The 26861-nt window shown below is 40.2% G+C and overlaps 1 protein-coding gene across 11 annotated transcripts in view; it reads right to left on the bottom strand.

The window, feature by feature from the left end:
* The window catches only part of ENOX1 (ecto-NOX disulfide-thiol exchanger 1), a 359067-nt gene that overhangs the window by 3883 nt on the left and 328323 nt on the right, over positions 1–26861 (bottom strand). For 10 of the 11 annotated variants that reach the window (XM_032099804.1, XM_032099803.1, XM_032099813.1 and 7 more), the window contains 4 exons: positions 24501–24608; positions 19756–19812; positions 3614–3716; positions 116–201 (listed from right to left, as the gene is read on the bottom strand). In XM_032099804.1, coding sequence (XP_031955695.1) covers positions 116–201; positions 3614–3716; positions 19756–19812; positions 24501–24608 — 354 coding nt within the window. The remainder of the gene's footprint in view (positions 1–115; positions 202–3613; positions 3717–19755; positions 19813–24500; positions 24609–26861) is intronic. The other variant, XM_032099812.1, reaches the window with a different exon arrangement.

The raw sequence follows: 26861 nt of genomic DNA, 5'->3' as shown, positions 1-26861 counted from the left end.
CCAAGCCCCATATCCCATTATCTTTCTAATGGAAATGCATGAAGAATTTAACTTGCAGTAAAGAATAATACAGTATTTCTAAAGAGAAAACAGATTTTGATTAATTTTTTCTTACCCTAGAGTCCAACTGCTGCATATAAGACCAAAGATACTCTATATTGGCTCCAAAAGGGTGGACGTGAAGAAATGTGGATATGATACCTGTATTAAAAACAAACGCACACGAAGTATTAAAATTACTTCAGGCACTGCATCATTAAAATAGGCAAAATAATTCTGAAGAGTCTGTTCTTGCAGGTTTTTCAGTATGGATTATGATTCTTATTTTTCTTGCACAACCCAATAAACATAACAAACCAGCACATTTTTAATACAGTCATAGTAATGTGCTAAATACAATAGCTCATCATCAGGAATGACAGCAGTTAGCAAGTAAGTGACCAAGATAATATACTGATGAATAAAGGAATTCCTAAACAAAGCCTTGCTCGGAGCATTTCAACTACTAATTTTATGCTTGATTTACCAATATAAAATTGTGGATATTGTAATGGTAAAATTATTGTCTTTTTCCCCTTCACTGGATTCTCTGTTGTGAAAATGTTTCATACAATTGTGTCAGAACCCTCACTCCCTCGAATTTTTCTAGTAATTATTCAGATGCTGGTTATGAAAAGTGTTTAATCTGTATTACCCCTAACTGCTGCTGAAGAAAACACAAATGCTTTATGACATATTTGCTTATTTACTTTTTCTTAAGAGAGAGCATATTCTGTCTAGCTTCATGTTGTTTTCAGGATGATTGTAAAATGTATGGGAATTAAAGTGGCTTAGAAGGAGTCAGGATCTAAGTCTAGAGATCTTTTCTGCAGTGAAAATCAAGCGACAGCATTAATAATGGTGACCAGAGAAAACAAGATTTAGGGCATCAGTATTGCTATTAAAAGCACTATCCAATTGCTTCTCTTCTAAGCAAACAGTGAAAATACAAAATGGCATGTGTGTTACTTGCTGTTTGGGGAGAGCTGAACTGTAAGAATCAGAACAAATATTTCCAATTCTCTTTGGACGGCCTTCTTAGCTGAACCACCCTAGGGGAAGTTTCCTTTACTTAAATCATAAACACCAGGATTAAAAATGCTTACAAATGACAAAAATGGGTCACTGTATCTTGTGTACTGCAGGCCATACTGCTTTCTTGATGCTGAATGAATTAGGATAATCTTGGATTTCATTTTTCCCCAAGTACTGGCCGTGGTTGAAACTGATAAGCAATATTTAACACATTTTAGACTGGCTTTGCAAAAACACCTTTTTTCCTCCTTCACTTTTCAAACAGCATTTACAAACTTCTGGTCCTGCATAAGAAGTGGCATGTAATAAATTTTCTACTATGGCAAGTCCTAGCAGCAGTGACTTTCTTTGTGCTGTGGTGAAGCCTTGAGGTGGCCACCTAAAAAACAGAGGCTAGACAAAAATAAGAGAATAAAAGTAGGTATTTATTTGAAGGCCCTTCAAAGGTACACCCTGGGCAGTCAAAAGGCTACACCCAAGATGGGTCACGAGTTCCTCACACCTTCATAAGTTTGGTTCATTTGCATATCCGGGTTAATTCTCTAATTATAACTTCAGTCAATGATGTAATTACCCCAAGTTTGCCTCTCCTCTCAAGGCTTTAGTTTACACATTTTGGGCCTGAGACAATATAAGTGTCCTTGGAAAGCAAACCTAGAGAGGCTTTGTTACGTCTAACCAGCATGAGAGAACAGTAGGTAACAGGCCACAGGAAAATTCAGAGTTGCACACTAGGCAGTACATGATTTGAAAAATATAAAAGTTAAAACCTAAGGCATCAGTGGGTGACTACAAGCAACCACACAAGAGCTCTAGAAGCAAAAGCCAAGACCATCACTCTTGGATGAGTTGACTGGAAATCCAATTGGTACTCAAATCACATTTTACCAGTGTCATTGCATCTGTTATGTGGTTCTCAAGGCTTTTCAATTCAGGACATTCAAAGCCAGCTCTTTCATATAATATAAATAGTAACTAATTTGTCAATATTTTGTAGCTATTGACTGGACTTCCATGATAACTTTTTAGTAATTTTTTTCTTTTATACTTTTTTCCTCTAAGACAACATTGTATTTTTTTAAATACAGAAAAACTTGGTGAATAGATGGAGGCAAGGCCCTTTTTTCCCTTGCCACACCTGATCATGCGTCAGAGGAAGAGATAACATGAAATCCATCTTGAGGAATCTTTTATCTTTGAACTGTAACAGTGAGTCAGTTGTGAGGGTATTATGACCAGTAATATCTGAACTGAGATTACTCCATTTATCTGAGTGTTCCACTGAACAGCAGATGTACAGGACCTACTTTGGGACACTGCCATTGTTTGTTACAGTCAAATAGTGAGCGACCTAGAAAAAAGGTTTGTTATTCTGTTCTTAAAATCCCATGCTTGCTGTCCTTCTCACAGAATGAACTTTGAACAGATCAAGTACTGTCCCCTGCAATTAAAAGTTCCAGTTTATTATAACAAGCAGAATTCAATCCAGTCACACATTTCTGCACATTCCACTGTTTTGCTTCTCACTAGTCACTGGGAGTTTGTGTCCTAAGCACTTTAAACATTTAAACACATTCTCACTTTCAAATGACCTCTTTGGTCTGAACCGAACATGAGAATTGCTGACTCTGTGCCTCAGGAATAAACCAGCTATTTTCCTGGTGCCTAGGTGATTAAAATGAGTTGCATTTAAACAAATTAAGGTAGTTTTGGAACTATCACTTAACAGGATACCACTGATTTGTGAAAAGACCAAACCAAAAAAAATTAAGCCTGTTGTTTCAGGTCAACATTTCTGTTGCCATGCCACAGGGTACACTTTGGAATTGTGGGCCTCCATGCAAACCTGCCCCACTGAAACCAAATGCAAAATATGCACAGGTGTGAATGAGGCACGTTCCCTCCAAGGGTAGCATGGGTACCGCCAGTTCTGGATGGCTAAATTCCTGATACCAGTTAGCTGGCCCACTGCCTATAAACTTTAGCTTTAGGCACTCTTTAGGAGTTTATTTTAAAGATTTTATTCTAGGTAAAGGATATGACAGTTCTTGTGGTATCCTTTATAAATATTCATATTGCTAATTCCCTCACCTAATGTCAAAGGCATAAATCTGGCTTGCTTAATACATGCAGTATACATATTTTTTGCTAGGTAGTTTACTAATATTATTTCCCTCCCCTTCTCCTTCACCACTTTGTCTAATAATCATATGACAAGCTACACAACTCTGGCCTGCTATAATCTTGATGTAAATAAAATCATCATACATTCATGCTTCAAGTATAAATGCAGATCCTGCAATTATCTTCATACCTGAAATACTTTCATTAAACTGCAGAATTTTTCAGAAAGGCAAAATTCACTTGTATTTTAGAATTTTTCTTACTAAAAGCCATTTTGAACACAGATGAAACAAAAAAGTCATTTTTTTTTCTTTTTTACTTGTATTAGCACAAAGATGTGTGTAAACACATATGCAAAACAAAAAGCTGTTAGAAGGCATTTTGTTCTCAAAAATCTTCTTTGGAGTTATCTTACCTATTAATAGTGCCTCTTTTTCTGATTTTAGACCTGGGCTTCGTTTCTCTGAGGTTTTTTCTCTGTCCTGGTTGACCAACGCTACTGTCAATACATTGATTTCCTATAAAGTTTAAAAAAAACAAACAGGTGGTCATGTAGATTTCATTTACCTCAATTAAACTTGTCTGCTTCCTTTCAACTCTATAAAAAAATCATTACTTTAATTCACATCTAAAGACAAGACAATTATAAATAATTGATTGGTTTGCAGAATATTAAGACACATTTTGAACTACCTTTATGCCAAGTGCTGCCAAGAAGAGAAATTTTGCTTGTGGAGTAAGTAGTAACTTTGTTGCTAGTGCTTCTTCATTATAACAGCTGGAGAGATTGTGCCATAAAGTGTGGGGATGGTCAGAAAACTCACATTTTGTAGCTGTTAAAGCTGTAAACCAAGACCGCCTCCAGGGAACAAGGATGGAAACATTCAGCTACAGCCATAAGAGTAAATTCAGCAGTCACTAACAACATTTCTAGCTACTAGAATGCAACCCACTGCCTTGTTACACTTTTCAACCAGTACCTGGCATGGCATTGGCCCATCCAAAACAATTCTCAGGCATGTTTTGAGTGTCAGCACATTTCAGGAAGACTATTCCTAGCTTGCATAAAGCTACCTTGTTTTAAGGACTGAAAGAGCAACAACCTGAAGGGCAAACAAGTCAAGGCTCCTACTCGGAGCTCTTGTTTTCTGGAACCAGGTGGCCTGAACCACCTAAATTTCATCCACGAGATCACATAGCAGATGCTCCATCAGAAGTACCCAGGCAGTTGTGTGACTGGGAATATGTGAAGTAAATAAATTATCTCCAAAGCATGCAAGTGGCCTTAGAGTGTATTGCACAATATTCAAGCGTATCCATGGCCTGTTTCCATGGAGCAGCCAATGTGCAATAACTCGCTCCTCGGTGAGGCAGTGACTCACACTGCTGCATCTGCTCTGCGAAATGCTCAGCAGTTCCATGCAAAACCTCGGAGGCAGAGAGCATGGCACTGGAGATACGATGGCATGAGGTGGGACTGTGAAGGAATGGTGCTCTTGCTCTGTTTGAGGGAGTCCAGGTAAGCTGCTGGACGTTGCGTGGGGCTGGGCAGCCTTAAATGCAAGCAGATATGTACTATTTGGTATAATGATGTGGTTCATTTAGGACATACCCATGGTGTGGTGCCTTGCTCCAAAATTTTTGGCAAGAATTTTTGGCAGTAAAAGAGGGACAGTGGGCTTGGGTTGCTGTAAGGCATTTCTGAATGTGTGCATAATCCATGCTAAAAAAAGGCATGAACTCCAAAATATGTCAAATGTGCCTCTTTATGGATGACTAAAGGCTTCACAGTCTGTGAGATTGGTAAAAAGAGACACACGCTTCCTCAATTGAAAAAGGAAAAGAAACAACAAATAACATAACCCAAAAAACCCCAGTGACATAGTCTGTGCTCTTTATAAGCTTACTGCAAGGGGCAGCTGCCAGATAGGCAGTGCCTCCTGGCTCAGATGCATCGTGGCTTCAAGTGTTCCTTGGCGTCTCAAAGAAGAGCAAGTTGCCATGTGTCAGCTAAGGAGCTCCATGTGCACATGGGTGACATACATTCAGATGTGCGTCCTTAGACCCCAGTGACAAGGGGCTCTGACAGACCCTGGCCCACATTGAAGGAGAAGTGAGATCCATTGGGTCATCTGGGGTTTGTTGCAGTTGTAATGGCCAGCTGAGGCATTTCTCCTGGCCAGAGATCTATGTGTAGTTGTGCACACGTCATCCTCTGCTGCCTTTTTAGTTAGTAGAAATGAAATAACATTTTAGTTGTGTATTTTAGTTTAGGGAGTCTGCAGTTTAAGAGTTGGCAGTGATCCCCTCTTAAAATAATGGTGTTCACCTTGACACTAACACTCCTGTAGCGTTGTAATGCACAGGGCACATTACAGCAGCAGCAGCATGCTCTAAATTGTCCAGCACTGTTGATTCCCCTCCTGACAGAGCCAAAGGCTAATGCAAATTCTGATCTACTGCTGGCCATGACATCCAAAAACAGTGAAAGGAGACCGAGGTAAGAAACTGAAATAAGAAAGGTGTTTACATGCTCCAAGGGGGCAGTAATGATGAGGGGGTTACAGACCAGAAGAGAGCTGGATGACAGATTTCATGATAGTGCAGCAGGAATGCAGAGCAGCATATGCCACCAGAGTATAACTTTGACTTCATCAGAGATAGAAAAGCTGTCTAAAAATCACAATTTCCGAGAGGGGAAGGAGAGAGCAGAGAGATGTGTATTTGATATAACAGGTCCCAAACACAGCACATTTGCAGTTTCAGGTGGGTTTAAAAGTTTTGTCAAGCAGTGATGCAGGGAAAGAAACTATAATCCCATTGGGAGCAACGAACAGATGGATTCTCATTTAATGCCTAGATTTGAACCTGTGCAGAACGTTTTGTAGGATTTATAGGACAGTGTAAGGGGATACTAAGGGAAGTCACATCAAATCTTCCTTAGCTGTATGTCGGTACAGAGGATAAAAGAGTAAAAAAAAATTTATGGAGAAGCCTGAGGAAACGAGTGGCAAAGATAGATCAAACCCCTGGCTTTAGAAGAAAGTTGCAGGCTCTTGGAGGCTTGAAAAGGAGAGGTTTCTGCCACCCAAAACTACCTGCCTCACAGAAGATGATAAATTAGACCACTCTGATGTATTCAGCTGCCAAAAGAAGTGTGCACAGGCCATGAGAAAATACAGGGTGTGCATAGCCACATAAAGCAGATCAGAATTCAGTAGCAATGCTGCTAGAAATTAATAGTGGTTTAAGAGAAATGGCATAATTGGGTCTAAAAAATGGGTGTGAAATTCACCCAGAAGCTAGGCTAATTATAGTGTAAGTGAAAACCTTAAGAATCTGACAACATATTGCAGATAAAAATCTGGTACCTATGAGGCCTTTACAACAAATCCTTATGCAGTTAGTTTACACTTTTTAGAGGCACCAGTTATGTCAACCCACAGAAACAAGACTTTTAAGAGTACAAAGGTGAATGAGGCAATAAACAGTTGGAAAAAAACAGTTAGGTCACGTCTCTGACATGAGAAAAAGCTACTGATCACCAGATGCCTGAGGAAAATTATTTAATATATACTACAGTACGGTAATTCCTTTCTTTCCTGGAGACCATTCTTTATTTGGCAAATTATATTTTCTGAGGCCCTAAGCAGTCTCCTTCAGCAGGTTTCATTATAAAAGGAATATTTTGCTACCATCTGTCAGTTACTGCATTACAAGACAAGAACACAGCGGAGCATGTGCAAACTGCTACTTATTAGAAATGAAATGACCTTGCAAGATCTAAATGCAGTATGTGAAAGGCTTAATCCAGGTTAAATCACACCTGGAGATCATTAGGGACATGGTCCTATTTATTATTCATGAATCATGTCAGGTATTGGAAAACTTGGAGGACCAATTTGATGATGACAGGTCCGGAGCTGCTCAGTATGAATGCAACCATTTTGTGTGATGCTCTCACCATTGCAGCTTAGAGCTTTTTCTTGCAAATGACACTTTCATCCATCAGCAGATGACGAAAAGACGTGAATTTCCCTCATGGGATTGAAAACCCTATGGTTCTGCAGATACCGCTTGGGACCAGCATTTTGATTCAGGGCTCCCTGCATTTGAACCAGGGGGAGAGAAACAGATGGAGAGTCTTTCTGGAAAACTTTCAGTTCAGGAGAACTTGCTGGAGGAAAAAAAGGACAGCAAATAACAATTTTATCCCATCGACTTTAATATCCACAACCAGATCTCTGACACCACTCTTGACACAGAGCTGAGAGCTGCGGAGAGTCATACATGGCAGTTTTGCACAGGGATGTATAAAGCCTGTCAGTAAGGTCGGAGAGAAGTTTGGTTTGCATCATTCACTCGAGTATCTTAGCTTTTTTTGGAAGAAAATTCTTTTGGAAGAGGAATGGGGAAATATATTGCTCCAAAAGGTGCCTGGTCTCACTGTCCAGAGAGCAGCTGGGTCTGACACTGGAGACACAGCAAATGAGAGAGTGACTCCTGGAGAAATGCACTTGCAGAGAGAGACACAGAGCTCCTGAAGAGTAGAAGAGATGTAGTGACTTTCTACAGAAGATAATCACAGATCTGTATGAACAAAAGGCTAGCTCTGCACTCCAGGGCTCTAGCAGATCAGAAAGCTCCAGATATTTAGGCTGGATGACTTGGGTCTTTCTCTCCTTTATTGGTTTCTTTTTTTCCCTATGGAAAAGTAAGATATTAAATAAAAAGTTCTCAATCTAGACAGCATTAATCCTCTTCAGGTCAGTTTTGAACTAGTGTAAAAAAGGCAGACAATACACAATATTTGTTCTTGCCTGAAAATATATGCTGGCCAGCATCCCTAAAAATGGAGGGAGTGAGGACTTGATATTCTCCATAAACACTGAGCAAGAGTTGAACAGAGCTTGCACAGTAGCTGCCCTACCTGGAAGCTCCTCCTGCCAGAGTGCAGTTCTACACCATCTGTTCAGGATTCTGCTTTGAAAGGCAGAACACAGGATTTAACGAATGTGACATTGAAGATATCTGACAAGTGACCAGGATGCAATGACATCCAGAGAGATGAAATATTCCCTCCACTCTCTGGGTAATCCAAGTGTTTGATAATTATCTTTGAATCTAGGGGGAATGATGACTGCTTGCATACTGTCTTCAACGACCTCATTTTCTTTGTTGTATTTTATGGAATTCTGAAGAATTGTGTGGTGACAGGATAAAAATAATATTGTGTCTTCTGAAACACCCAGTAAAAATCCCATAAACCTACCCGCCTCTGGAAAAGTTTGCATTTTTACTATACATACAAAGCCAATTGTCTGAGGCATTAAAACAGCAGCAGAATAAGGAAAGACTTGATGTTTGTCACAGCGGGCATATGACAGAGCAACTGCTGAATGTTGTTAAATGGAAGGGATACACCACACTTTCTCATCAGCCAGGGGATTTATGAGAGAAAATGAGTAGGAGGAGAAAAAACTATATATCTGAAACATAAGCAAAAATCTTGCAGGCTATTAACAGCAGGCAAGAGAGATGCTGTAAGCTTGGAAATAAAAGGTAATTTTAAAATTCTGGTAGAAGGAAGAGCCATGCACATGTGATAACAAATCTGTGGCCTATAAGGTATTGAAAGGCATACATGTGCCTGCTCTGAGCCCACGGAACAGGGCTTGGACTTCAGGTGAGTTTGCCCAAACTGCTTATTGAGGACCAGGCAGGTGTGACTACAAACTTGGGTGGAAATTGGACTGCAACATGACAAACTATATGTATTTAATTTATTTGCATTTATCTGTGAACCTCCTAAAGTCTGGTGTAGATGGGTTTGCTTTGCTAGTTTCTCTTTAAATGTACTTCGGAACTACATTTGAAAATTTAATCTTGCACTTTTAACCTGAGTGGAGCATAATTCAATTTCCAATCAAGTGAATGCAAGTCTTGCAATAGTTTCAATGCACATCAAGTCAGGCATCTTAAATTTATGGGGACATGCAAGGTTGAGGTACAGGACAACTTCTGACAGCTTAGCATGGTCGTCAGTTCAGAATGGGCTACTGTCCTTGTCTGTGTTGTTATCCACGGTGAATTCAAAATTATTCAATACAAGTTGAGCTAAATGACAATGAAAGAGCTTATTTAAATTTTTAACTTAAATCAACTTTCCTTGCAAATGTGGCAATGTATGAGTACTCTCACAGGCAGTGATTGTGACTCAGATGATCACGTCATCACAAAATCATGCAGATGACCTTGGGAGTCCCACCTTTTGCTCAGAGCAGGATCAGGTGAAGTGGCAGAGCACATGGATGGGCAACAAAAAGGTTGAATGGCTCAGCAGTTTCTCTCCAACATCCCAGTCCTGCACCCTTATCAACAGAGGGTTGCCTCCATCCCCTGCAGATGGGATTTTCCAACCACCACCACTTACTCTATCCTTGTGATACTTGTGATTGAAGACTTATTTCCACAAGCAGGAAGGAGTACAGAGGCGCCATTACAAATGGGGTAGATGTGATAACCTGATCAGAGAAAGCAGAGTCCCCTGACCCAGCTACTTCCAGGGCTGTCACAGGTAAACATCAGCCCCAGGGGTCTAACGTGACAACTGTGAACATCAGTCCACCTCTCTGAAACATCTTACAGACTGAGAGAGCATTGTCTGTAGGAATACGGAACTTATTATGGGATGTAGGAGCAGAGCATCACGGGTTTGTACAAAACTTAGTTGAGTGTCCTTAGCAGGGAAAGAAAAGGCAGGAAAAGGGAGGGATCATGGCAATTTGGGAGGGGATAAAAGGGAGTGAGTGGTTGCATGTGAACAGGTTGCTGGTCAGTACACATGTATAACACTCATTAAACTCAATTTCTTTCTTCCTGGGTGAGGGACTCTGCTCTGTGTGCATGGGGGGGCTATGAGGGGGTCTGAGCAGAGCAGCTGGAGTGGGGTCAGCAATCAGAGAGCCATGTGCCTAGGGTGCTACAGTTAGAGAGACAGGGGGGTCCAAGCAACCTACTAGGGACACCATGGAGCCTGGGGAATGGCTAAATGATGACAGTCCAATTTCTGGAGGGATTTGCATTGTGTATATGTGTAAGTCTGCACGTGTATTTCCCGCTAATGGACCTTTACCCTGATCAGCCAGAAAGGGCTGTTTTTGTACATCAGTACTGTTCATGTTTATGAATGCTGAGTTTGTGTTGATCTGTGTGGCTGGCCAAGTGTATATAGATGTATGCATGTGATGCATGTGTTGTAGATGTGTGTTCTTCCACGTGACTGTGAAGAATATGTGCTCAGTGTAGCTGCAGGTCTCCCAGAAGAAGCACTACTTGGTTTGGGCCAAATGTCTCTAATTCTTTCTTTAACAGAGCTTGTTCCCCTTCGCAGGCTACACACTGTGTTGTGATGTGATGTATGAAAATTTGGTTGAGTGTCTGAACTCTGAAAGTAACTTAAAATTGTCCTAACTTAAATAAACATCATGTGTGTTACATAGCTCTTCTCTCAGCCTGTCGTCATCAGTAACTGTTTCTGACTGCTGACTACTCTTCTAAAAATTCTGTGACTAGAAAATTGCTCATAATTTTGATTAATAAAATTCTTTTGTTGCTTCAAATGAATTACCTTGTGCTAGTGATTTAACTACTTCCTAGAAAGCTTATCTTTTACACAGACCTGGCTCCTCACGGCCTAAGAATTGGTTTTAGTAGAATGGCTAGCTCTAAGTTAAATGGCCTTGTGACGCATTGTCTATATGCAGAGAGGTTTCTTGGCCTTTTCTATTTGTACTGGGATAACTCAGTTCACACTAAAAATTTGCAGTGTTGCATCACATATGAAAAAAATAAGGCAAGGAATGAGGCATTCAGCCTAAAAACCAGAGCTCTCACAAGTAGCTAGTGCCACTGTTAGAGATAGCACCAGGTCTAAAATTAATTTTAAAAAGCCTTTGCTTTTCAGTGCTTTTTTTCCAGGGTCTTACAAGAGCCTTCTCCTTCTACTATTTACCTAGTGATGCAGAAGGACATATTTGCCATATGCTGCACTGCTGGTGAATACAACTGGTCTGTCATTAGAAATGATAGACACCAGGTGTCATCTTTTCATTCAAATCAAACCTAAACTGGGTAGCTTATTTTATTCTGTTCAAGAAGCCAGTGTCAGTTTTGTCAGCAACAGCACATTGTAAATACTTTTAAAGGACACTCACATAGAAATTTACTTTTAAAATATACTAATTATTGTAAATTTAAGAGTGCACAAATAAACAGTTGACAACTTGAAAAATTATCTGTCATTAAAATTATTCTAACAACAATGTAGAAAAATTAGAACTGTGAATGTAAGACCTTATGAATGAAAAACTTCAAGGGTGGATCTAAGGTTTGTTTATCTGATTTATCCTACATAATAGAAGCATTTTCAGGAGTGAAGATTAATTGTATTATGGTGCTCTTGACATCCTATTTTTCTGATCCATTTGCCAGAGAGATGCTTTTAACTTTTTCATTACAAAGCTTTTACTATTATAACTTTCACCTGCTGAGTTTAGGCAACTAGCAATAACCTGAAAATGCTTTTCTTGTTGAAACTATCTCTTCATATTTTTTCCTTGTATTTGAGCACATTTATTTTATGGGAATGTATATATGCAAAATACAGATGACTAATATAAAAGTTACTTCATGATCATTTTCAAAAGTATGATCAGGTAACTTCATTTTCTAAAGTGGGATTTATGTGTAGGTTCCTGATGACTTAACACAGATGTTTTATGTGATGTGAAGGTGGTTGCTTTGCAACATAAAAGGTAATTGTCATTTTGCACACTTTGTTTTAGGGAATTGCAGCAAACAAATGGCTGGCTGAATTAAAGCATCACTTGCCCACCAGCTCTGCTGAAGTCATTGTAGAAGGGGACATTTCATGTTTACTTGAGACTGAGAATTTGTGAAAACCCTTTGAAATGGTCTTTAGCACAAATATTGCTCTTGCAATCTCCTAAAGAATGATGCACTTTTTCAAGAACAGTCAAAGTGAGAGAAAAAAAAAAGGCTCTTTGTTTCCCTTCTGGGACTTGTAGAAGTTTTGAAAATGTCTTTGTTGAAATAAAAAGAAGTAACAGGCAGGGAAAACCAACCTTAAATTCTTTATGAGAGTTAATGGTTTTCTTACTGAGTTTGTATTTGAAAGATATTAACTTTAGGAATCTCCACATCTGAATATGCAAAAAGTACTTAAACACTTTGGAGTTCTTATTCCTTTGGAGTGGATCTTGATCAGGATGACAAACTCTTTCTGAGGTACCTTAGAGGGACTTGGGAATATTGTTTGATGAGAAGCTCACCATGACCCAGCAATGTGAACTCACAGCCCAGAAAGCCAATTGTATCCTGGGCTACATCAAAAGCAGCACAGGGCGAGGGAGGAGATTCTGCCCCTCTGCTCTGCTCTGGTGAGACCCCACCTGCAATGCTGCATCCTGCTCTGGGGCTCCCAACATTGGAAGGACATGGATCTGTTGGAGCAATGTCAGAGGTGGGTCATGAAGATGATCAGAGGGCTGGAGCAACTCCCCTGTGAGGACAGGACAGTTGGGGTTGTTCAGCCTGGAGAAGAAAAGGCTCTGGAGAGATCTTAGAGTATCTTCACATACCTAAAGGGGGCTACAAAAGAGCTGGAGAGGGACATTTTACAAGGCCATGTTGGAATAGGACAAGGAGGAATGGCTTTACACCGAGAGGGCAGGTTTAGATCAGATTCAAGGAAGAAATTTTTACTGTGAGGGTGGTGAGACACTGACATAGGTTGTCCAGAGAAGTTGTAGATGCCCCATTCCTGGAAGTGTTCCAGGCCAGGCTGGATGGGGCTTTGAGCAATCTAGTCTAGTGAAAGGTGTCTCTGCCCATGGCAGGGGATTGGAACTTGGTGATCTTTAAAGCCCTTTCCAATGAAAACCATACTATGGAGAGTGTCTCTTGGGAATATTGAAGTTCCTTTCTCACTTCGGTCACATTTTTTCCATGTCTGTTCCTTGAAAGCTGGTTGGAAGGAGCATGAGTGTAGTGTACAACTCCCAGGACTGCAGTAGTAGGCTTGTGGCTGAAGCAGAGGTGGCCCGTCATCCTTCAGGTGGTTGCGGGGGAGCCTGAGTGCTCTGACAAGCCAATCTGCCTTGCACACTGTGTGGGTTAAGCACACAGCTGCATATGTATAAGGCTGAATGTTATTCCTCACTCAAAATGACAGGATGACTCCTGTATACGTGGTGTAGTATAAATACTCGGGGAAAATGCTTTGGGATGAAAGGCTTCACATAATGATCAGGTATTATTAAAATGTCAAGTAGCTTTGGGCATTGAAGATCTGTCTCCCTGTGGAGCTCATATGAAATTTAAAGTAAAAAAACTTTTGTGATTTGCTGAGTGGGTGGCTGAATGGGTTTTATCATTGTGTCTCAGAATTCTCTTTCTCCTCCCTCGGATGATCAGAATTCATTGCAATCAAAAGCCAAGTTGCTCTGACACTCTTAATTAGGGACAAGGGAAGTGGTGTGATTTCTTGCTGCACATTAACAAAGGGGTTATTACTACAGCCTAGATCCACTTCAGGCAGCACATTCAGTGTCAGAATATACCCTGGTCTGCTCCCCGTTTGCACCCTGTAGGGTTCAATCATGGCTAGAATCTCAGAGACTGTGATTTAACCAGCAGAGACACCTATACCATGCTAATGAAACTCTTGCTGTCTTCTGAAACGGCAAACCAGGGCTGGGGTGGCAAAGGGGGGAACTCGGGGAGGTTTGATCTACCAGTGTATAAGAACTTCTGAAGGCTGAGTGGGCTCTTTGATAACATCCTAAACAGCCTGTTAAACTCCTGCTTCTTTTCAGGCCTTGTGATATTGAATTCAGGAGGTGGTCATTCCTCATGCCTGTCGCAATAAGTAGGAAAGCTGCTGATCTGCAAACGGTCAGAGCTGCTTGAATCTATCATGCTCCATGTGCTGTAAATTGAAGGAAATGAGAAGAAATGAGTGATGGAAGGGCTACAAATAAATGTCTGGAATGGAAAAGATAGGAAATAGAAGGAGGCACAGCCACTCCTCGCACCTTGGTGCTGGCCCCACCAGGACAGAAGAACCTGAATACAGACAGTAAATGTGTCTCTCTAAAGTCCCCCTGATGGCTCCAATCCAGTCAGGGTAAGGGTCCTTGCACCTTCTCCTACTGACACAACACACCCATGATGAGAAACTGAACCCCACTTCTCCTTCTCAAAGATCTATCCTCATCCCCGCACTGCCCGTTATTCCTGCTTGCTCTCTTTATACATTTGCAGAGGGCAGCAGCTACAATGAAAGGGGCTGGAGGGTGCCCATAGTCTGTGCTCTTTTCTTCTAAGGTAGGGCAGGGAGACAAACCCCAACTTCTGGCATTCCCTGCAGGGAATGTCATGGGTATGGAGAGCTTGAGCTCATGGGTATGGAGAGGCTACCAGGACCCTTTCTTTATTCTCTAATGCATCCAGGGGCCATCGCCTCAGTTTCTGCAGTGCCCATTCACACCCCATGTGCTCCAGAAATGCCTGCTGCAAGGCCAGAACACTCCATTGGGGGGGAGCCAAGGAACATACTCAGTGACTAACATCAGTTTGCTGAGGCAAAGGTTCACAGCTTACAAACCTGGGAAGCTCAGATAGGAAAGAAACACACAATTCCTGACATGTCCAAGGCCTGCACTGGGGCTTTCTGGCCTGTAACTTTAGACTCAACTTGCTCTTATATAAGTCATGTTGAGCACATTTTTTATTGAAAGCCTGTGCTGTTCCAGGAAGAGCAAGCCTTTTGAAGAGTGGGATAACCAGGTAGTGGCTGTTGCATGCACAAGGAAGTGAAGCAGAAGAATCAGCAATCACTTGGGATCTTCATCACTGAAGATGACCAACTTTTGTCCCACACTCCCAAACTACTGCGATGATTTTGCAGTCTTCTAGCTCCTACTCTTCTCCCTGTGTTCAGGGCCCTTTCCATCTCACCTGGCTCAATGAGATGCTGCCACACTACGTGGAGCAGCCACATCAAATGCCATGTGTGTACTAACACATACACTAACATGGAACATTCGCAGCAAGCACCTTTGAGTGCCTAAATTAAACCTTTGTATAGTGAAGTACAAGAACTGAACTCTGATGAGTTTGATGGAATTACAGACTTTTCCAAAAACTGAAGGGTGTTAGCTTTTTAAATCTTTGCCCAACTTGTTGCAAAAGTAAGCCTCACTTAAGAGCCATTTTTCTTTGATGAAGATATCAGTGATTAACCTACTCTGAGAAAAGAGAAACCTAGGGTGTAGTTAGGAATATCGTCACTTTCAGTGTAGTATAAAGTGAACAATGCAGTGAAATATACCCCCTACTCAGAGTCAAGGGTCATCTGGTAACTGCTTCAAAAGCAGGTACAAAAGACAAGAATTAAAGGAAGAATTAACATTAAATGTAAGAGGCTTGGTTGAACTCAAGAAATGCTCTGACAACAGCTTCAAGCATTCAAATGGAAAAATGCATCCCTACTTAATATTATTGATTTCATGTCTGGAGAAAAACCCACAGAACATTGTGTCCAAGCTGCGGGAGACACTAGCTGAAGGCAGACAGACGAATGCGGTCAAAGTCAGTACTTTGTTCAAATAATGAAACTCCAACAGAACAAAAGGCTGATCAGAAAAACCTTGTGGTGAAATCAGTTTCATTCTCTGAAAAATATTAATTTTATTATGTCTTGGTGATAATGAGGTAACCGTAAAAGTCTTTTGGCGAAATTCTGACTTTTTACCTGATGGGGATTTCTTTAATGACTTCAACAGTGTCCGGACTTCACTATGCAGTTGCAATCTGGGCATTTGAAATGCTTTTGTGACCATGACCCAGGTCTTGCTTTGGTTGGAACGTGGCAAACTGATACTCTTGATTACCATTTTACAGCACTTTTAATGTAGGAGTTACAGCAGCCATCTAAGGAAGGCAGATAGCTGACAAGGGAGAGCAATGAACTCCTGGAAGATCACTGAGTACTTCTAAAATGAGACTTGTATAAAAAAATCTTCCTTTCTCCATTTACATGGAGGGATACCATGGATGTTAACCTTCTGACCCCCAGACCAGGGATGTATTCACTGCATTTGCATGCAGTGCCATATCTATACTGAATTCAGCAGTGAGCAAAAGGAGATTTTTGATCAAAACACAGAATTAATTTACGTACTAGCAGCCTCACAGAAAGCCACTGAACTTACAGAAACAGTAGAACAATAAATTGTCTTTGTAGAATTAGTCACAAAATATGTTATTAGCATTTTCAGTTTGCAAAATGGTCTCTACTTGAGCACGGCAAGATTATTTTTTCATAATTGGGAGTGTTCAGGTCCCAAGAGTCTCGGAACATCCTCAAAGAGGATTATATCTGAAGTTATGATTGTCCATTGGTCATTATTTTCACTTCAGTTAAGACAGAGATGTGAATGAAATAACATTACATGCAGCAATGAATAAGAAATGAAGAGAGTTCAGATTAAAAGCAAAGACTGATCCCTTCCTAAGCACAGGACTGATGGAAATGAGCACTCAGTGACAGCACCTCTGGCAGTGCTGGCTGTTGAAGTCTCTGTTAATGCCAGGCCAGGATCTCGGGCTCTATGTACTGCCTGAGCCCGACATTTGGCCTTTCCTGACACAGAGTATATCTGGGAAATGTCAACAGCCATAACAAATATTACTGCATGTACCTGGCAAATCACTCAGGAAACACCCTTATGACTGTACAGATCCTTGTAAGATGGTTTTGCTTTCTGGAAATAATAGATGTACTGACAATATGCTAAAATTTTGGTCTCCCCCACCCCCACAGATTTGTGTGTGAACTGCCATGCAGGGAATATGACATTGCAATTGCTTCAGCATCTTAGTCAACTTAGTTCATTCTCCTGCAAAAACAAGAGAAGAAAATGAAGGTCAATTTGTTGGTTGAGAACCTATAAATTACTTCGGGGGGACGTTCTTCTTTTTCCAAAGGTGTCCAGATCCTTGTCTCCCTTTCTGGAGGGTCTCACATAATGGGTATGCAGAAGACACACCAGGATAGGTCTAAGTATACATTTTCATCTGTATCCACTTTTGCTAAGAAAAATATCCATGTTTTATTTTAAATAACACCATTTTCTAACGTAAAAGATGATGCAGACTAGTGCCATCAGGAGAAATCCTGAGTGAAGAAAGTAATCTTTTTAAGATTACAGTATGGGTTTTCTTGATGTGTATGCACTGTGCCTAAAGTTTCTCCTGTCCTTTCTAGGAGCCTGATTTTCTGCAGAGTAAGTAATCTAAATATGCCACAGTGTGAAGATAAGATTGTGTGTTCAGTGTACAGGCATACGTTGCCATTTTTCCTTACCAACACCTCCCACTATTGCTCAGCATGTAGAGGTATTTCATTTGCTGAATTCAACCTGTCAACTGTAACAAATATGTCCTAATCCAATTATATGCATCACAGTTCACTAAGAACCACGTAGGAGCCACCAAGCCTTTGATCATCCCTGATTTGCACAGTGGCCAGGGGCAAAATCCATGGAGTCTGCTGAGAATACGTGGAGACAACCTGCAAGGCACAACACCTGAGTGCTATATATTTCATATAAATGACAATTGTTTAAAAGGCACTTCAGCTTCTATTTTACAAAGTTTGTTATCGTAGCAAATGTTTTAACATCAGTTATTTCCCTCTATTTCTCTATTTCCATTTGTACTGCTGTGCTTTCTCTGATTTCATGGTGGTATTATTGTTGAATACATGGCTGCGACTGTGACTCAATAATTGTAACTATCTGGTTTCCCTCTTTGCCATTAATCTAAGTATTGACTTCTATTCTTAAGAGTCATATATTACTATGAGATCGGCTTGGGAATAGCTCATGGAAAAGAGGGGCAGAAAATAGACTTTCTATCCTATGGAAAATTCAGGCATTTGAGGAACTTGTGCAATTACAAACTGAATAAAAATCTTACATTTTGAAAAATTTACTACTAACCAAAGATTCTGAAATATTTTGGTTTAGATATCTGGGAATGATGTACTGAAACACTCTCTTTACACAATTGAAATGTTTCCCTTTAATGCTATTTCAACCTTTATATTGTATAAAAAAACCTTTCAAGCGCTTCTGTTTATCCAGTTACATATGAGCGGAAATGATACAAGTTGAAGCATTCAGGTAATTTCCCTTTAAAACATTTCAATACTGCAAAACATTGTTTCATCTACATTTTTGTTGAGGAAGCAAGTTCTTTTAGAGAGTTTCTAAGCCTTACATTTAGATATTCCTTTAGGATTTCCTTTGGGAAACCTGCAAGCAGCTATTACACAACAACAAGTTTTTAGGTAGCATATGTGAGTATTTCAAGATCATCATTGGATTAATGTATTTTTAGTTTGCAAACAGAATCTTTCAAAGGGGCAATGGGACACTGTGCAGACAGACTGCAGCTGCAGATTTGTTGGAGCTATCAGACAATATTGAATGTCTCCTGTCCAAACGCTGAGAGCTACGAGGCTCTATCGACTTCACTGCGGAAATGGATTGCAATGAATGAGATTTGGGAAAGGATTAAAAACACGAAGACAACATTTCCTTATCACAAAGCAGTTCACAAAATTTGAGCCTTCCATTCCGGTTTAAAATAAAACTGTTTTCGTGGCTGAGCTGTTAGACAACACACGGACTAAAATAGATGTTAAAATATATTAGTGTTTAAACTGTTGCTAGTTCTCTTGGCTAGGAGGAAGATATTGTATATAATTGGTTTTAATATTCATATGTTTATGACAAAGCACAAGACTGCATGGTTTGGATGACAAACATAGCAGGAAACTTTCCCTTTTTTTCTCTTTCCTCCTTATAGAAATGGTTGTTTTGATGGCAATCATTAAGGGAATAACAGAAGCATTTTCTTTTCTTTGACAGCAGGTTTAAAAAAAACCATGACCTTAAGAGTCCTTTAATGTTGTTGGACAAAATAATGATTCAATGAATTAATTTTGTCCTCTTGTGCAAGTTAACTGTATCAAAATTATACACATATATGAACCACTTCACTCAGAACTGAAATATGGCCAGGCTTGCCCAGCTGCAAGGTGGCAGCCACAGAGACAAATGGTATAACTTTGTAGCTTGAATAATCCTGGACAAGACACTAAGGAAAAGCATTTCTTTTGCAGTCGTTTCCATGGTATCTTTAACACCCACATATAGCAAGTAGGACATTGGTTGTTAAAGTCTCATCCAAATAAATCCTACAAAGTAAATTGCATGGAACCCAATTTATCTACCTCGAATGAAGTTTGCTGGATTTGAACCTGTGGCTTCAAGAAAAAAACCCAGACACTTCAAACCTGATGTGCAAATCATTCAGCCATTCTATCAGCTTTAAGACATCCATAGTAAATTTGAGACCACACACATATGTGTACTAAATCTATACATAGACAGATGTACCTACATTTGCTTGAGATTCATCATGCCCATTGATTTCTGCTAATTCCTTGGCGCTTTTTAACTGCAAAGAGTGAAAAAAACCAAAACAGAACAAAACAAGCACATTACTTCACTATTTCACACAGTTATCTTTGATTTATTTGAAGGAGCATTTTTTAAAGCTTCCAATGAGACAAACAGATGGAGCATATAATTCTAATGAGTTTTTGCTCAAACCACTTTGAAACCAACATACTTAAGGCTTGATAGGTTGGCAAAAAAAAAGAAAAAAAAAAGAAAAATAATAAGACTAGGTCATTATTTTTTAAATAATAAGATTAGAAAGTAGTTTCAAGACATAAAAGGTGCACAGATTTCTCTCTCAAGAATAATAAACAATTTAATTTCCCATTGTTGTTGCTATTAATTTAAACTTTACAATATTTGCAAGTTGCCACTAGCTAAATAGTGTTTTACCAATGATTACTTTTGAATGATATATTTTGAGCTAAGATGCCGAAGTGCTACTCTACATTGTCTTCCTGACAACGCATCTAAATAACTGACATGGCTCCTGGGTATGATGGAAAAGGAGGGGAAGTGAAGAACAGCTCTTTTATTTAACCAGTGGCAGGAAGAACTGAGGAGACACAGCAAATATATGACCTGAACAAAAACCTTTTTTCCCCCCTCTGAATTAGCTTTTTGGGGAAAATCCAGGATTACATTGCGAAATGTAAAGATCACTCTCAGGAGATTTAAGGAAAGTCCCAGCTCACATCTTGAGCCACAGTGAAATATGCTGTCGTTCATCCTGTGATTGAGCAAACAGAGCAAAGAGGAGACACTGCAGCTCTCCTGAGCCTATAAGCCACAGAGGTTTGTACACTTAAATGAAAGTCCCAGAATCATTTGCTCTTTAGGTAAAGCTCTGAAGAGTCATGCTTGTATTCTAATTTAATTCACAACAGATATCATGTGGAGGAGGGGGATGGAGGGAGAGGGGAGGGATGGGGCACAATAAACACAACTTTCCTCTGAATTCCTTCTTTTTTGCCAAAGAAGCTGGGTTTGATGTAACTGTTGATTCTACAGCTGTGCCTCTGATTGGCAACAGTCCTAAAATCCTGGTGAAACGGAACACTAATATGTTGATTAGGGTCTGACTTAAAAGTGCTGGTGGACTACCATCCTAGGGATGTTGGTTACCTCCATCATATTTTTGCTATGTGGCAGCAATAGGTGAACTGATTGTGATTCAGCTCCCAGCTTTTCAGTTTCCAATCTGACAATTAAGGTAAGCAAGCCACGGTCTGTTTGTACTTTAGTATGCAGGGCTGTGAACTGTACCAGTTCAGGAACTGCTGCTCAAGCCACTAAACCAGTCCTGATGGAAAGAGGGCAACGCTCCCTGATAAAGTCATACAAAGGATATCTGAGGACTGTAAAATCATCAGGTCTCCTGGTTCAATTCACTGAAGCTCATCTTTCAAAATCCTCAAGAAGTCTGCAATTTATACTGACAGCAGAGTGGTGCATTTCCAATGAATGCTACATGTTTTCTCCACACTGAAAAAATAACCATCCTTTGAAACCACCTCACTGTGAGGATAGCTGGTAGGAATGAGCTGAGATGGCTACTTCCAGCCAAGCACCAGAATTAGGTATCTATGTAATGTATTTATGCATCACAGTGTGACTGAAAGAGCTGTTTCCTGATTCTGGCAATTCTTCATTATAGAAATTCACCCAATATGAGCAGTCCTGTTGGGTTCAGCTGAGTTACTAATCTGAATAGGAGGTCAGGAGAGCATGCTTGGTTTTGTAAAACTGTTCTGCATGCTAATGCCAGTAATTCCTGAGTGCTCGAGGAGTGCTGTTCATTACTTACGCTTTGCCTTTCCAGGTTGATAAAGTGCTTTCACCCCTTGGTGACTGTGGGTCCTTGGCAATGTGCTCTTCTGGTGACATGCCACGTCCCCATCAGCCACACGTGGTTTTGATGGGAGACTGGGCTCAGCCTGTAGACTACTTTGGTCTTGCAGGCTTTCACACCACCATGGCTTCCCAGCATTATTGCCCTGGCACTGCTTCATCAGTTAATATAATGCAGAGAGGATGCTTGAGCCTTTCCATCTCTTTTATTGCACACCATGCTCTGAGCCAGAGCTCAGGCAAGAATGTGTTTGCATCCATGCCAAGACTAGGACGTCTGCAGGAAGAGGTGGAAGTGAACCATTGGAGATAATGATGGAAAACTTAAGGTTAGAAAGTGTGCAGCACTTTAGCACAGGCTAAAGGGGTGAGGTCCCTTTGTCCCCCAATATAGGTTTTTCTAAATTAATGTTTAAATTAAATCTCCTCTCACATGCTAAATAGAGAAATGTCAGAATAGGAGGCTCAGAAAAATGTACAATATTGGAAAAAACAGGACTTGCCTTGCCCCCTAGTCTGATTCCAGGGCAAGTCAGGGGCGAGTGTGACGTTAGCAGTGGAAAGTATGCTGAGGCAACACACAGAGCTAGTGACAGTAACAACCAGGGGCCTGCCTAGAAGGAGAAGGGACGACAAGTCAGAAGTGTCTGATAAATCTAATGCTATGGGGGGGTAGGCCTGACTCAAACCAGCAGGTATGAATTCCTCAGACAACCAGAGCTGACAGCCACATGCTGGATCTGATTTAGAAGCCTTTTGACTACGGCAATGTAATATGGTGCAACAGCAAGCAGGACCTCTCCCAGCAAGATATCCCAGCCTGGATGTGGCTGGGTGGGTGTGTGGGGCAGCCATGCTCAGACACAGCTGCACCTCCCCATGCAAACATGCCCTCAGTGAGGCAGGGTAGGATTCCTCTGCCAGCTTGGGATAAAAAGGCATTTTTTTGCAAACCTATCACAAAAAACAAGCCATAAAGTCAAGGCAGGAGTCCTGTGCTATTTATTTTTGAAAGAAATGCTCTATTTACTTGGCTCGGCTGGATGATTTTCAATACCCATTGTGGATAAAACACACAGATAAGCTGTGGTGCTTGTAAAGGAAAGCTGTGAGTCTTGGCAAGTGGGGGTCATTACTGCTAGGGCTTCTGCTGCTCTGGAAACTTTTGGAACACATTCAGGTTTCTTGGAGGAGCACACTGACTGCCTAGCGCTCCTTAGGAATTCTGGCTACTTACAGTCTTGGCCTTAGGCACGTTTCAGAGCTAATTCTCAAGAGAAATGCAGATCCACCCTGTCTTTCTTCCAGCTACTGTTTCGCCTGTCTGCCTAGCATGAGTGCACATTTGATTCGCAATTAGCAAGAGTCTGCAGAGATTCAGAAGTCTGCCCTGGTGGTCCCTACTGGGCCTCACATTGCAAGATCTTCCTATATGTTTTTGCAGCATATAATTGCTACAAAGATGTAAAATAATTTCATGCAATTTCTTTTTTCTTCTTTTTTTTAAAAGCATTTCATAATGCTGTACCTTGAAAGCCATGTGAAAATGGAAATGAGATGCAATTAACTCAAGAGATCTGGTGGAATCTGTGTTCATAAAGATTCTGTCATTACCAAATCCATTCTTCCTCATGGCATTTTCTGTGTTACAGTCTTGCCTCAGCTTTTTTATAGGTTATCTCTGTGACCATAAGTGCTAAGAATATGTATCTGAATGTAAAAGCTTCCAGAATCTAAATTACTAGTTTGTAGAATATATTTGTCATCAGATATGTTCAAAGATAAATGTTAAATGTGGAACAATGTCCCAGCTTTCATAATGAACATTAAAAAAATCTGAAATAAACATAATTTACTTTTCCTAATTTTCCATATTAAATGTATACATCTGTCTGCAGACATATTCAGACATACATGATGAAAAATCTCGAATATAAGAACCATCAGTATTTTGAATCTCTGCCACCTAAGCAATTCAGATCCCACAGACCTTAAACTGCAGATACTTAACCAAGCCATCAAATATTTTAGCTGAAAGTTTATATAGAAAGAGTTAAAATAAGGTCTCAAATCAAGGATTGTGCCTGTGCAGCACAAGTGGGGATTTTCAATTTCAGTATGACCAAGCCCCGTGGTCTATACAGACAACATGTATTTGTGCACACTGTGCTTGCACACAATGCACTCTTTTTTCTCTAGATTTACAGATTTAGGACCAGACTTGCTTTTTGCTGTGTAACTATACATCTTACCATCCTTATAAAACAATACTATCAAATATACTTCTCTGTGTCATAGTACACCTTAGTATCAAAGAAGGTGGGATAATCACATTTACAGAGATTTTCTTCTCACTGCTTAAATAAGTGCAATGATCATTATGATAATGCCACTATAAGGTTTTTATATCTCATACCTGCTTGAATGACACAGGAGATGCCAAAATGGTTTTTTCAATACTAATCTTAAAAGGAAGAGCTGTTTTGGTTCGGGTATATTTAATTCCCCCCAAATTTTTTTCAAATTCAGGGCAAAACCACTTATCCCTTATATCTATGTACCGTATGTGAGAGGAAATGTTACTCAAGACATGAAATCCAATATTGGATAGCATAAAGCAAGGGTCCATTTTCACTCTGTTTTCTCAAACTCTGTTAGCCTAATCAGAGCAGACAGACAGGCCACATAAGGTTATGTCTTGCTCACAGCATATTCTGTGGTCAGACTCTTACTGATTTTGGAGGTGAGGCCATGAGACTTTCAGAGCTAATGGTTTCACCTTCTTTCCCCTTAGCATGCCTAAACCAGCATTTTTCTCCTGCCAAAATCACTCACCTGTTCCTGCAGGACTTTAAGCATTGCTTGTGTATGCGTTTGCTCTTCCTTTGCTTGCTCCAGTTCAGATTTTTTGTTATTTAATTCTTCCTGTATGCTCAGCAATTGCTGCAGAAAGAAAAGAAGTTTCTGGTTAGCATTGTCTGGATTCAAAGCAGTTTAAAATCCCCAGTTTGACAAATCCTCATTTCAAACAATGTTTTTCAGTCTGCTCCTACATTTATTATTGTTGCATAATCTGCTGTGTCTAAATGGACCAGAGGTAAATTATTTTCATCTGCATCTCCTTCTGCAGCAGTGCTCCACAAGTAATGCATCTGTTAATGTGCATTAAGCTATTTTTTACATTAAAGTAGAAACTCCTGGCACAGTATATCACCCACAGAGTGACTGTCACATTCATCTGAACCAAAATCTTATTTGTAGAAGTATATGTGGTGGTTTTAATAATACTGGGGTAAACACTATGGTACATAAATAATTTAAAAGCACAGCCCGTTAATGCAATTAGTCATTGGCCCACAGCCATTTTCATTCTATGCAAAGCAATATTCTGGAAAGCTTTCAGACTGGCTTGCCAAGAAGACAAAAGCTTTCCTTTTTTTTTTGTCTTGTGCTGTGATATTTTATTAGATCAGGAAGACTGATGCCCTACAATCAATATATCAGCCAGGAAGACTGCTGATCTACTGTCAAAACAAAAGGCTATGACCAAAATCTATTTTTATGGAGAGAATTCTGGGATGAAGGAGCATATTTGAAAGCCCACGTCCCATGGTCTTGGCTAGCTTTAGTTTCTGCATAGATTTATTGTGACTGTCAAGAGCAGGTCAGTAGATTTAATTAATTCTGAAATAGTTATATATTTCTGTATTGATGTGAACAATGTTAGACACTGATGAAGGACAACAGCAGACAAACAGGTTAAGAAAAGAGTTTAGGTGTTTTCTCTTAGTGAACAAGAGAGGAAACTATGATTTTCTGGGGCAACATATTGCTTGTAATCACACTCCATTTAAAGGACTAATTGAACTACTAATTGCTTTACTAACATGCATTACTGATCTAACCATGTACCTACATCTAAAGCTTAGTTTATGGTTGTGCTTAGGGCTGGTGGCTGACTCAAATTGATGTTGCAGGTGTTCAGCATCTTGGTAAGTTACAGATACCAAACCTAGAAAAAATCTTGGTCTTCTTCCACTGCACTGGAAGTCCCAGGCATCAAAGGACATGGTGTCAGCATTGTTTTCAGAGTTTCTTGGAAATACATGACATTTCAAGGACTGGTGGAGTTACTGGTAGTATATTTCTGTTGTAAGTGAACATCAGTATGATGGATTAATTCAGCCACTGAAGTAAAAATACACGTGGGTATATGTCTGATTATATCTCACACACTCTACAGTCCAGCGGGGTTGGTTAGCTTTTTGATGGATCATGCCGCCTGGACTGCTCCCTGGGAGCCTTCAAGAGACATTCTGGTATGTGTTTTCACTCTACCACAGCACAAGAGCATTTCACATCTCAAGATTTTTCCCTGAAATAACTAGGTCTCTTCCACTGAGGCTCATACCTAACCAACTTTTGTGTGGGAAGCTCTGCTTCTGCATTTCTCAAACAGGGGTGTGTTCATCTTGCCTGTTGGGTACTACCTCCTACTTTTTCAGAAGACACTGGATTTATGTACTCTGCCACAGGTCACACACTGATAGCCATGCAGGTCCCCATGCAAAAGGGACCATTTAGTCATCCCATGCAAACTCGTTATAACATACCTTTAAGTTTCACCTAGGATACTTCTAGCTGATGTCTGCAATTTAGAAAGAATGAACTCCAGTTCTCAGAAGAGAAGCAGAGAACACAAGACACCAGAAAGATACCATAAGTCCTCTCAAGGGTCACTAGCTGAAACACCTGAGGTTTGATAAGCAGATGTGTCACCTAATAGCTCTCTTTTGCAGCTGCAACCTGTTTGACCTCACGTACCTGAACACATTATAAGAATGGAGTCTTTGCCCCTATTTCAGAGTCTTCTCAGAGCAGTTATATCTCATCGTGTGGCCAGACTTCACCTTCATCCTGGTTGAGAAAATTTTACTTGAGCTTCTGGGAGAAACCCTACAGGCCGTCTTTCTGAACAACTCACATTGAGAAGATCCCAAGTGAGTTTTCAGTTCATCTTGCCCCTGAATAACCTTTCACTGCTGAATGACTGTTGCAAAGAAGAAACCAAGGGTTGAACTTGTTTACACAACTGAACTAAAACTTCCTTCTTCATCCCACCCACCCCCTCCCCATGGTTCTTCCATGGCCATGTTTTACATACTGTGGATCAGCTCACAAACTTCCACTGTTTTA

This window comes from Corvus moneduloides, chromosome 2 (assembly GCF_009650955.1).
Source record: "Corvus moneduloides isolate bCorMon1 chromosome 2, bCorMon1.pri, whole genome shotgun sequence".
In the NCBI taxonomy this organism is placed as follows: domain Eukaryota; kingdom Metazoa; phylum Chordata; class Aves; order Passeriformes; family Corvidae; genus Corvus; species Corvus moneduloides.
The sequence above is the reverse complement of the archived record's forward strand: the minus strand, read 5'-3'. Positions and strand labels throughout refer to the sequence as shown.